The sequence below is a fragment of the Phyllobates terribilis genome, unplaced genomic scaffold, assembly GCF_046119375.1.
Source record: "Phyllobates terribilis strain yellow unplaced genomic scaffold, ASM4611937v1 Scaffold_11__3_contigs__length_659146591, whole genome shotgun sequence".
Classification (NCBI taxonomy): Eukaryota; Metazoa; Chordata; class Amphibia; order Anura; family Dendrobatidae; genus Phyllobates; species Phyllobates terribilis.
The window spans coordinates 632,182,163-632,195,691 of record NW_027362771.1 but is presented as its reverse complement, the minus strand read 5'-3'; the positions used below and the strand labels follow the sequence as shown (position 1 = coordinate 632,195,691).

General features: G+C 40.7%; 1 protein-coding gene across 1 annotated transcript; it reads left to right on the top strand.

Moving 5' to 3' along the window:
• Positions 1-3,131: 3,131 nt before the first annotated feature.
• Positions 3,132-4,100, top strand: LOC141167513 (olfactory receptor 6B9-like). The gene has a single exon (XM_073654908.1). The coding sequence runs from the start codon at positions 3,147-3,149 to the stop codon at positions 4,098-4,100; it is 954 nt and encodes a 317-aa protein (XP_073511009.1). The 5' UTR covers positions 3,132-3,146.
• Positions 4,101-13,529: the final 9,429 nt, after the last annotated feature.

Here is a 13,529-nt window from a genome sequence, read left to right as displayed (position 1 = left end):
CATGGGCTCCTCAAAACAACTGTCAAATGATCTGAAAACAAAGATTATTCAACATAGTTGTTCAGGGGAAGGATACAAAAAGCTGTCTCAGAGATTTAACCTGTCAGTTTCCACTGTGAGGAACATAGTAAGGAAATGTAAGAATACAGGGAGAGTTCTTGTTAAGGCCAGAAGTGGCAGGCCAAGAAAAACATCAGAAAGGCCGAGAAGAAGAATGGTGAGATCAGTCAAGGACAATCCTCATACCACCTCCAGAGAGCTGCAGCATCAACTTGCTGCAGATGGTGTCACTGTGCATCGGTCAACTATACAACGCACTTTGCACAAGGAGAAGCTGTATGGGAGAGTGATGCGAAAGATGCCGTTTCTGCAAGCACGCCACAAACAGAGTCGGCTGAGGTATGCAAAAGCACATTTGGAGAAGCCAATTTCTTTTTGGAAGAAGGTCCTGTGGACTGATGAAACCTAGATTGAGTTGTTTGGTCATACAAAAAGGCTTTATGCATGGCGGCAAAAAAACACAGCATTCCAAGAAAAACACTTGCTACCCACAGTAAAATTTGGTGGTGGTTCCATCATGCTTTGGGGCTGTGTGGCCAATGCCGGCACCGGGAATCTTGTTAAAGTTGAGGGACGCATGGATTTCACTCAGTATCAGCAGATTCTTGACAATAATGTTCAAGAATCAGTGATAAAGTTGAAGTTACGCAGGGGATGGATCTTTCAGCAAGACAATGATCCAAAACACCGCTACAAATCTACTCAGGCATTCATGCAGAGGAACAATTACAATGTTCTGGAAGGCCATCCCAGTTCCCAGACCTGAATATCATTGAACATCTGTGGGATCATTTGAAGAGGGCTGTCCATGCTCGGCGACCATCAAACTTAACTGAACTGGAATTGTTTTGTAAAGAGGAATAGTCAAAAATACCTTCATCCAGGATCCAGGAACTCATTAAAAGCTACAGGATGCAACTAGAGGCTGTTATTTTTGCAAAAGGAGGATCTACTAAATATTGATGTCACTTTTCTGATGAGGTGCCCATACGTATGCACCTGTCAAATTTTGTTTGAATGCAGATTGCACATTTTCTGTTAGTACAATAAACCTCATTTCAAGGCAGAAACATTACTGTGTCCAACAGTTATTACATAGATCAAACTGAAATAGCTGCTGCAAAAACAACAATTTTTATAAAACATTAAGCTTAAGATTAATAGGGGTGCCCAAACTTTTTCATATAACTGTATAATGCGATGCAGAATATAATGGGCCTGTACAGTATTTGGACTAGAAATAAATACAAAAAAGGGGGAATACGTGGCACTCCTAAAGTTTTGGGTGCTCAGATAGGATTCCACTCCACTTATAGGTAACGACAAGAATCTGGCACTCCAAATTTCAGTGAGAAGATTTCAAAAGCAATTTTTTTATTGTCATGATTCATCGTCCGGGACGCGGCGCTGATTCTCCTACATTCTCATTTTTTATTTTCTACTCTTTATTTTTATGCCTATTATCCGCCTATATATATTTTCCTTCTCGTATATCCCTTATTCTGTTAGCTCTTTCCTAATATCCTTTATGTAGTCAATATGATCACATTTCATTACTATCTCGCAAATCAATGCATCAATACACATCCCCGGCTATTCTGCCCTGCATATTATCCTTCTCTTCACTCACGAGGAGGCACTGCACTACGGATCATGTGACCCCATTCATAGCCCACCAATATGGCGCCGTGCAGCGACACTTTTTCCTCCCGATGCGTCACTTCCGGTGACGCGCATTGTAATGTATCACGTGACCCCACGGCGCGTGATCAGTGCCGCGTCTCGGAAGTGTGGGGACAGCATATAAATATGTCTTACACCTGGGTCATACAGCGCATTGCACATAGCACGGTAGTGCTTTTCTCCATACAGTGCCTTCTATTGATACTCTCTCTCTTTATGACTCTGGTGAGTAATGCTTAGTTTCAGAGGCTGCACAGAAGTGCCACAATACGGTTGTTTGTACGTGTATAGTGATTTGTGCTATCTCGCTCTCTCTCTTGCAGCCACTGGTTGATTTTTCTTGCATCCACTGGGCAGATTCTTGGTAACAAATGTCTTATACATTATAATTTTTGCTGCTATTTTTATTGTTTTGTCCTATATCTGTTAATCACTACCATGGAATGAAGCCAGTATCCTCTATATTAATAAGTACATCGATTGACTATTATTTTCTTTTCTGCATAGTGTCTCTGTAACTATTATCTTTCATTTGATTCGTGTATGAATTAACTGTTTTTTGTATATGCTGAGATATGGAGTTTACACTCACATGTATTTATGTTAATTATATTCACAGTTCTGATGAAGGCCGTATAAGGCCGCCGAAACGTCAATTTAATTTTGATGAATCATGACAATAAAAGAATTGTTTTTGAAATCTTCTCACTGAAATTTGGAGTGCCAGATTCTTGTCATTACCTAGAAATAAATACAGAAATTTGTGAGTTTTGTTTAGAAGTTTCCTATTACTTGTGTACTATATGACATTGAGATTTAAAGACCTACAGTATATCAAGTGTGTTTTGGGAGCAGCAGAGTATTCCATTGCTATGGAGTTGTAATGAGCAGTTTCTTTAATTTTAGTCAGGCAGCAAAGTAAAATACAGAACTTAAATTAACTAAGAAAAAAATCTGTCATGTAAAACAACTTTTGCAAAAGTGAATATTTATATCAATTTTGAAGCAAATGATTTGCTTTGGATATTCTTAGAAGCGGGCCCTTTATTTTACTTTTAGAAATATATTCTGAAATATTCTTAATCAAATGAGACTCATGAGACAATAAGAAAAGTCTCCCAAGACCTACCTCACTTAGCACACTGCTTCTTTCTTAGTATATAAATATCAGGACATAATCCCATTATGGTTCATGTGTCTGACGAACATCTAACATGACATCAGCCCACGATTCTTTTTGATCATTGGCATTTAACAGTATACTGATTTTTTCATTTTCTGGAACTTTCAAGCTACTATTACATTTTTCCGACCAATATTCTCCAAATTGTGTAAAATAAGTAATTGTTTTTATCTTCCTCACCTTAAAAGGGACAATTGATTTGTCGTTTGCTCATTCTGAAATGCACGAAAGTAATCTGACTGTGGTCACTGAGTTTTTTCTTTTAGGATTTCAGATCAATCAATGCTTAAGAATTTTCTTGTTCTGTCTTTTCTTTGTAGTTTACTGTGTTGCATTAAGTGGAAACCTCCTGATCATCGTCCTGGTGTCCACCAGCAAGATACTCCACACTCCAATGTACTTCTTCATCTCACAACTGTCCATCAGTGACATTCTGGTGATATCAGATATTGTCCCCAACATGCTCCACATACTTCTGAAAAAAGGGGTGAACATTGCTTTTACTGACTGCATCACTCAGTTTTATTTCTTCTGTGCCTCAGAAGCGGCTGAATGTTTTCTCCTCGCTGTGATGTCTTATGATCGATATGTGGCCATCTGTAACCCTCTACGTTACTCCACCATCATGACAACTGGATATTGTGTGATATTGTCTATTGCATTTTGGTTGTTTGGATTTTCTATTATTTTGATCTATATTATAAAAACTGCGAAGCTCATTTTTTGTGGCCCAAATACCATTGACCATTTATTCTGTGACATTGTCCCTATACTGGAACTTGCCTGTTCTGATACCTTCATTATCCAATTGGAGATATATGTAATAGGTTTTCCCTTTGTCTTTATTCCAACCACAATTATTGTCTTGTCTTATACTTATATAGTTGTAACTGTTCTAAGGATTCCATCCAGTACCGGTAGAGAGAAAGCCTTCTCCACCTGTAGCTCCCAACTCACTGTGGTCTCCATATTCTACTGGACAATTTTTAGCGTTTATGTCGTCCCAACCAAAGGCCTTACAATCACCAGGAGTAAGATCCTATCATTGGTGTATACTGTGTTTACACCTTTCATTAACCCCATAATATACAGTCTAAGAAATAAAGATATTAGCAAAGCTGCAAAGGAAACATTGCATAAGGCCTCATTTAGACATCTGGAATATTTCAGATAGGCAAAGAAAAGTCCGAATTTCATCATTGTTTAGTCAATTTTTGCCATCAGTTTCACCAGTGATTTTCACATGTGAAAAAAAAAATTCCAAAGCTTCTCGTATCCTTTACAATGTTATTCACGACAAGAATACAGAGTTAAATACCGTAAAAATAAATATGTAGTAACAGAATGCTCACTTACCAAACACATGATGGGAGTTTCACAAATGCTTCATCAGGGGTCATTTGTGAAACACATGTCCCATGGTTAATGGATGAGCTTTCTGTTGCTACATATTTATATTTACTGCATGAGGCTCCTGGCGTCGGACATATATTTACTTGGATGGATATATTTGTAAGGTATTGAATATTTATCTATGCACATCCTTACTGCTGATAAGCTTATATGCAATATGTGATTTATGCCTTTTACTATGGGAGTTCTCACAATCTCTCACCCAGGTATTTTGGTTTATGTCTGTATTGCTGGGATTGTTTGTACCAGAAGTTTTTATGATTTCTACTTAATAAAGTTTATTCTTTTAAGTAATCAATATTATTAATTTTATCCTGGCACATATCTTTGCTTTTTTTCTTCTGGTTTTCTCCATTGATGTTGTTGCCTCTGCGGGACATTCACATTTTCTTGAATAACAATTTCCAGTAGCACATATTATCAATTAGTATTACATTTCATTCCGTAACTACTGGGAGTTAGGGTTAAAGGGGTTTCTGGCATTCGGAAAACTACTGTCTCCAGGTGAGTTCAGTCTCCAATTTTTGCCTTGTCTGTGTTGTTTTTACCACGTCACACCTCTGTCTGAATACTAATCTACTGCTTCTGCCTGGTTGCTATGTGCAAACTGGGCAAAGTAAGTGTGTTTCAGATTTAACTTTAATATAGCTTTGGCTTGATGTCCCACCTGTCAGTCAACCTGTGTTTCTGCAGAAATATGACTATATGTTGTAATTAGCTCATCACTATGAGCTATGTGTGGGGCTCTTTCCTAGTCAATCCCTTAGTACGCTATCACAAGCTGCCAGTTATTGATTAAACTTGACCATGGTTCAGTCCCTGTACCTCTGCTATCTTGATCTTGCACTTTATATTCTGTTGTTAACCTCAGATTGATTGGGCTCTTGCTATGCCTGACATTTCTGCCTTAGTTTTTTGTCCTCACTGGGTTTGACCTTGTACAACCCTCCTTTGCTAGCTCACTACACAGGCCAGCAGCCACTTCCTCAACCGTAACTCAGAGAAAATTGTGTAAATCCAGACCTCTGTATAGGGGTTAAAGAGCGAATGACAGGGTTCTCTGGGACCTATTAAGCAGAGTAGCTAGTATAGAGCCTGTCTGTGCAAGCCCTATTATTTTAAGCACATTCCTCAACAAAATATTGTACATACTATCATGCTGGTGGGTGTATACCCACTGATCTACAGACCGGGGAGAGCTTGGAGGGGCTTAACTAAACGTCCACCTGATTCTTCACGAGAGCCTCTGATAGTGTGGTTAGAATTGAGCTGCAGGTGGTCGCCAGGTACCACTGCAGGACAAATCCAAGAACTGCAGCAGCTGACCCCAAGAAATAAGGACGCAGGAGTGGACACAGAATCCAAGACTGGAAAGCATGCAGACGCTAGTTCAGACAGAGCAGATTCTGGATTACATACTGGATGGATACTATTTGCTTACAGGCATGTAGCAGGTGCAGGTACGGCTTCAGACTAGGCAGGTTAAGGACGACAGAACAGGTTCAGTTTCTGGGAACATTACAGGTGCAGAAACAGAGACCTGACAACGGACATAGCAGCTTGAAGACTAACTAAATATTAATGTCGCTCAGGCACCTTCCAACAGGTGAAGGTGCCTTAAGAACTAAGTGCCTCCTAGCTATTGGCTGGGGACTCATCAGGTGCACGTGTTGTCTCTTTAAAAGTCAGGGAGTACAAACGCCCTAAGCCCACTACCAGGAAACCTGCACAGGCCCTGGAACACAGAGGACGCGGTTGAGTATGTCATTGTCCCTGCCAGTGTAAGGGAGAAGCAGTGTGCAGGGATGCCGAAGTTACAAATACAGGCACTTGTATACCTATTAATCTTACTCTATTAATATGACATGTACTGAATCTAGTTATAACATTTGCAAACACTTCATGAAGTTGAGATCTTTCGATGTCTTATGCTTTAGGCTCCTTTCTGCTCTATTTCAAGAAAAGTAATCACACACTTATTCTTGTGAATTTCTAACATAGTGTTCGATGTAAATACTTTTATGCCTAAAAAAGACAAAATTATTCTAGTGATACCTTTATTAGTTAACTACTGAAGAAAAATTGTATTTGCAGCCATGAGAGCACAGCGGCTCCTTCTTCAGGCAGGTTTACAAATGAATTACTGAATCAAGAGAACAACATTTAGGAAATGTTACCTAAGAACTTTTTGGGTAGGTGGGATGTTGCCTCAGTAACATTCTGTCCCACTAAAAAAGTGATATCACTCAGTTTTGCATTGATATGGAAAAATTCTGCAGATTACAGCTCAAAGAATTATTTTATAACCATATTGTCACTGGAGTGTCAGGTGTAGACATATAACATAATAGACAGTCGCTCTGGAACTGTCTGTAGAAGGTCACTGCGCTTGGCATTACAGATGCCTTCTTAATCCTTATTCCTTTAGGACCCAGCGGTGAACTCCCTCCTGCTGCTGATTGACACAACCTTGCCTGGGAGTTAAAACACTCAGTTTGCTCCAGGGAATCGCCAGTGATACTTCTATGAACCTTTCTGCTGACTTGGAGCACTAGCAGTCGGATAGCTTCTTCTCTAGTGCTCTTGGAGGACAGTTAGCATTACTCCTCTGATTTCTGCGTAAGCTAAGTTTCTCCTCTTTGTTTGTCTACCTTGTTGTCTTTAGTTTTTAGTGGGCCTGACTAGTGCTCCCCCCTCCCCCTCCCTATCTAGGGAAAAGCTCTAGGGACATACAGGGTTTAGGGTCCTGCTTTGCGATAGGTGTTGCACTTAGTCTTTCCCACACCTTGTGTGACACATGTACAGCGGGTACAGAAAGTATTCAGACCCCTTTAAATTTTTCATTCCTTGTTTCAGTGCAGCCATTTGGTAAATTCTAAAAAGTTCATTTTTTTTCTCATTAATGTACATTCTGCACCCCATCTTGACTGAAAAAAAAACAGAAATTTAGAAATTTTTGCAAATTTATTAAAAAAGAAAAACTGAAATATAACATGGTCATAAGTATTCAGATCCTTTGCTCAGACACTTATATTTAGGTCTCATGCTGTCCATTTCCTTGTGATCCTCCTTGAGATGGTTCTACTTCACTGGAGTCCAGCTGTGTTTAATTAAACTGAGAGGACTTGATTTGGAAAGGCACACACCTGTCTATATAAGACCTCATAGCTCACAGTGCATGTCAGACCAAATGAGAATCATGAGCTCAAAGGAACTGCCCAAGTATCTCAGAGACAGAATTGTGGCAAGGCACAGATCTGGCCAAGGTTACAAAAGAATTTCTGCAGTACTCAAGGTTCCTAAGAGCACAGTGGCCTCCATAATCCTTAAACGGAAGAAGTTTTGGACCACCAGAAGTCTTCCTAGACCTGGTAGTCCAGCCAAAGTGAGCAATCATAGGAGAAGAGCCTTGGTGAGAGAGGTAAAGAAGAACCCCAAGATCACTGTGGCTGAGCTCCAGAGATGCAGTAGGGAGATGGGAGAAAGTTCCACAAAATCAACTATCACTGCAGCCCTCCACCAGTCAGGCCTTTATGGCAGAGTCGCCTGACGGAAGCCTCTCCTCAGTGCATATGATATATGAAAGCCCTCATAGAGTTTGCTCAAAAACACATGAAGGACTCCCTGACTATGAGAAATAAGATTCTCTGGTCTGATGAGATGAAGATAGAACTTTTTGGTGATAATTCTAAGCAGTATGTGTCGGGTGTTATGATCTGCTACAAGAACTAAGGGAAGAATGGAAAACTGTCCCTACAATAGGACTAAACTGATTCCCTATGATGTAGCGGGCGACTTGTTCCTTGTGAACAGACCCGCCTTCGTCCTCAGCTAGTCTGAATGCAGACCTATAGATATAAGGGAGGGGTCCCTAAAAGTACTAAGGACTGGGACAAAATTGGACACCTCCTAGCAGAAGTTGTAGCGGAGCAAAAAGACAAACAGACAAAAAGTACTTAGAGGTCCAAGGACCAAGCAAACTATAGAGATAGGTTCAAAGCACCTGGCTAGATTAAGAGTCAAAGTAACACTGAAGTCAAGCGAAGCCAGGAGGGCGGAGCTGGAATAAATAGGAAGCAGGTCACGTGACCACAAAATAGAAAAAAACTAACAGGAGGGTTCTAACAGTACCCCCTCTTCTATGAGGATCCTCTGGATCCTCCATACCCAGGCGTATCAGGAAACCTCCTGTGAAAGGCTCTGATAAGTCTAGGAGCAGAAACATCATCCGCCCTTACCCAGGAGTTATCCTCAGGACCGAAACCTTTCCAAGCGACGAGATACTACAATCTCCCTCTATGCCTTCTGGAATTCAGGAATCAAGAAATTTCATATTCACGGTCTTCCATCACCGGAGGAACTGTGACAGTGGCATCCCTATCCGATACATCAGCTTTTTTCAACAAGGAAACATGAAACACCAGATTGATCTTCCAGGAGGTGGGAACCTCCAACCTAACAGCAGACTGGTTCACCACCTGAAGCACCTTAAATGGTCCCACAAACTTCGGACCCAATTTCTTAGAAGGACTCATCAACCGCAGATTCTTTGAGAACAACCAAACCATGTAACCAACCGTAAACAAAACCTCTTGATGTTTCCTGTTAAAATACTTCTTGGACTTTTTGTTAGCCTCTTAAAGGTTACAACATACATCAGTCCAAACTCTCTCCAAATCACCGGAAAAATTCTCCTCCTCCGGCACGGCCGACACCAATTTGGAGAACGAACCAAACGACGGATATCTCCCAGTACAACAAAAAAACGGAGAACACCCAGCAGAAGAGGATGTATGGTTGTTAAGAGCAAATTCAGCAAGTGGCAGAAACTCAGACCACCCCTATTGATTGTCTGCCACAAAACAATGCAAATACTGTTCAACAACCTGGTTCTTTCTTTCTGTCTGTCCATTAGACTCAGGATGATAACCAGACGAAAATGACAAATGGACTCTCAACCTGTCACAAAAGGCACGCCCAAAACGAGCCACAAACTGTTGTCCCCTATCAGAAACAATGTCGGTGGGAACGCCATGGATCCTGACAATTTCCTTAACAAAAGCCTTAGCGAGTGTCTTAGTGCAGGGTAGTTTAATGAAAGAAACCAAGAGACACATCTTGCTAAAACGGTCCACGACCACGCAGATGACAGTGAATCCCTCGGACACAGGAAGGTCAGTAAAAAAATCCATTGCAAGATGCGTCCAAGGTGCACTAGGCACCTCCAGAGGGCAAAGCAACCCCGCAGCAGTAGCATGTGAAGCCTTTGATCTAGCACACACAGTACATTGACGCACCCACTTAATGACTTCCTTCTGCCACCCAGGCCACCAAAAACTGCGACCTACAAGTCTCTTAGTCTCAGAAATTCCTGGATGACCTGCCAACCGAGACTCATGATGCTCAACAAACAAATCTCTCCTAAAGGTTCTAGGCACAAACAACCTCCCATGGGGAGTGTTAGATGGGGCATCCTCCTGGGCTTTCAGAATCCCATCTTCCAAAACAGAGTCCAATGCTGCTATCACAACTCCTTCCTGTAAAATGCTCTCCTCCTCCTCGGTACCAACCATGGGAGAAAAGCTGCAAGATAAAGCATCGGCTTTAACATTCTTAGTACCTGGGATGTAAGTAACAGAAAAATTAAACCGTGAAAAAAAAAGTGCCCACCTAGCCTGACGGGCATTCAAGCGCTTGGCAGCATCTAGATAGATCAGATTCTTATGATCAGTAAAAACCTGAATGGGAAATTTAGCACCTTCCAAGAGATGACGCCAGTGTTCAAATGCGAGTTTAATAGCCAGCAATTCCCGATTACCAACATCGTAATTAAGTTCGGTTTCAGAAAATTTTTTCGAATAAAAGGCACAGGGATGAACTCCATCCTAGTTCTCTTGAGACAAAACCGCACCGACCCCCACCGAAGAAGCATCAACCTCGGCCAAAAAAGGCTTGGTCTCATCAGGCTGCATAAGGATGGGGGCAGAACTGAACCTCTCCTTGAGATACACAAAAGCTTCAATGGCCTCAGTAGTCGACTGGACCGTATTTGCACCTTTCCTGGTGAGATCGGTCAGTGGCTTAACAATTATAGAAAAATTCTTAATGAATTTTCAGTAATAATTGGCAAAATCCAAAAATCTCTGTATAGATTTCAAATCAATAGGCCTAGGCCATTCCTGCACAGCTTGAACCTTCACTGGGTCCTTCTCAAAGCCCTCGCTGGAGATAATGTAGCCCAAAAAACTAATACTCTGCACAGCGAACTCACATTTCTTTAGCTTAGCAAAAAGTGAATTGTCACTTAATAACTGCAATACCTCACGTACGCTCTGCCAATGGGACTCCAGATCTGGTGAATAAATCAGAATGTCATCCAAATACACAACCACATTCTTACCAAACAAAGGTCTCAGGATTAGAGATGAGCGTTGTTCTACTCGAACTGTTCGCCAATCTCAAATTCGAGCTGTTTTGGCCGGTGTTCGAGCCGTTCGGCGAACACGAACAATTTGAGAAAAATTCGGCTGTTCGAGGTTATGTTCGATAACTGTTCGTGCACCAAAATCATAACTGGATTTTTTCTCAGTAATGATGAAAATTAATGTTAATACGCAGTTTGAGTGTACAGCGGGGTGGGGGGAGGGGCAGGGGATGGATCTCTGCAGGAACAATGAAGATCTCCATTTTTTTTTCTCTTTCCCGCATTTGCAGTGGGGAGGTGCAATCTGTCAGCCTATCAGCAGCGCACACACGGAGCGAAGTGCTTTTTTTCACACAAGCAAGGGCATGTGTCATTGGCAGTGTATGTCACATGTCCTTGCCCTATAAGACCAAGCCATTTTCCCCGTCGCCACCATTTTCTCACTGCTGCAGCTGCATGTTAGACGGCACCGCTGTTGCTGTGTGCGCTATACCTTGTTAATTTCAAGCCAATTTTCGCACAAATATACAGATAGCTTGGGAGTAGGGAATAGTTGTGATTGCAGTCCTTTTAAGGACTAGGTTACAGCATTTCCTACGACTTTTATCAGGGAGGTCTGTGCTCTTAAATAGATAGGTTGTGGGAGTAAAGACTAATTGTAATTGGAGTCCTTTTCAGGACTAGGTTACATGAGTTCCTATCAGTTTTTGCCAGGCAGGTCTGTGCCAGTGCTGTGCAAGTTTTTTTCACAGCATTTGGCTGAATCTAGCAAAGCTAATCCTTTTTGGCCTATTGCAGAGTGTGTTAGTCAGTGGAGTAGCCTATCTGTGTTGCAAGATATAACACCTGTGTATAGAATACCAATTTTTTTACTGCACCTAGTGAAGTAAAATCTTTTGGGCATAGCATCATTCTATTAGTCCATCTATACTGACCTCCATCAGGTTGCAAACTGAATATAATTTTTTTCTGCATCTAGCTCTGAAAAAATATTTGGGCTTCTAGCAGTGTGTGGGACTTGGTCTATTAGTCCATCTATACTGACCTCCATCAGGTTGCAAATTAAAAATAATTTTTTTCTTCATTTAGCTCTGAAAAAATATTTGGGCTTCTAGCAGTGTGTGGGACTTGTTCTATTAGTCCTTCTATACTGACCTCCAGCAGGTTGCAAATTGAATATAATTTTTTTCTGCATCTAGCTCTGAAAAAATAGTTGGGCTTCTAGCGGTGTGTGGGACTTGGTCTATTAGTCCATCTATACTGACCTCCATCAGGTTGCAAATTAAAAATATTTTTTTTCTGCATCTAGCTCTGAAAAAATATTTGGGCTTCTAGCAGTGTGTGGGACTTGGTCTATTAGTCCATCTATACTGACCTCCATCAGGTTGCAAATTAAAAATAATTTTTTTCTGCATCTAGCTCTGAAAAAATATTTGGGCTTTTAGCAGTGTGTGGGACTTGGTCTATTAGTCCATCTATACTGACCTCCATCAGGCTGCAAATTAAAAATAATTTATTTCTGCATCTAGCTCTGAAAAAATATTTGGGCTTCTAGCAGTGTGTGGGACTTGGTCTATTAGTCCATCTATACTGACCTCCATCAGGTTGCAAATTAAAAATAATTTTTTTCTTCATTTAGCTCTGAAAAAATATTTGGGCTTCTAGCAGTGTGTGGGACTTGTTCTATTAGTCCTTCTATACTGACCTCCAGCAGGTTGCAAATTGAATATAATTTTTTTCTGCATCTAGCTCTGAAAAAATAGTTGGGCTTCTAGCGGTGTGTGGGACTTGGTCTATTAGTCCATCTATACTGACCTCCATCAGGTTGCAAATTAAAAATATTTTTTTTCTGCATCTGGCTCTGAAAAAATATTTGGGCTTCTAGCAGTGTGTGGGACTTGGTCTATTAGTCCATCTATACTGACCTCCATCAGGTTGCAAATTAAAAATAATTTTTTTCTGCATCTAGCTCTGAAAAAATATTTGGGCTTCTAGCGGTGTGTGGGACTTGGTCTATTAGTCCATCTATACTGACCTCCATCAGGTTGCAAATTAAAAATAATTTTTTTCTGCATCTAGCTCTGAAAAAATAGTTGGGCTTCTAGCAGTGTGTGGGACTTGGTCTATTAGTCCATCTATACTGACCTCCATCAGGTTGCAAATTAAAAATAATTTTTTTCTGCATCTAGCTCTGAAAAAATATTTGGGCTTCTAGCGGTGTGTGGGACTTGGTCTACTACTCCATCTATACTGACCTCCATCAGGTTGCAAATTAAAAATAATTTTTTTCTGCATCTAGCTCTGAAAAAATATTTGGGCTTCTAGTAGTGTGTGGGACTTGGTCTATTAGTCCATCTATACTGACCTCCATCAGGTTGCAAATTAAAAATAATTTTTTTCTTCATTTAGCTCTGAAAAAATATTTGGGCTTCTAGCAGTGTGTGGGACTTGTTCTATTAGTCCTTCTATACTGACCTCCAGCAGGTTGCAAATTGAATATAATTTTTTTCTGCATCTAGCTCTGAAAAAATAGTTGGGCTTCTAGCGGTGTGTTGGACTTGGTCTATTAGTCCATCTATACTGACCTCCATCAGGTTGCAAATTAAAAATATTTTTTTTCTGCATCTAGCTCTGAAAAAATATTTGGGCTTCTAGCAGTGTGTGGGACTTGGTCTATTAGTCCATCTATACTGACCTCCATCAGGTTGCAAATTAAAAATAATTTTTATCTGCATCTACAGTACCTCTGAAAAAATATTTGGGCTT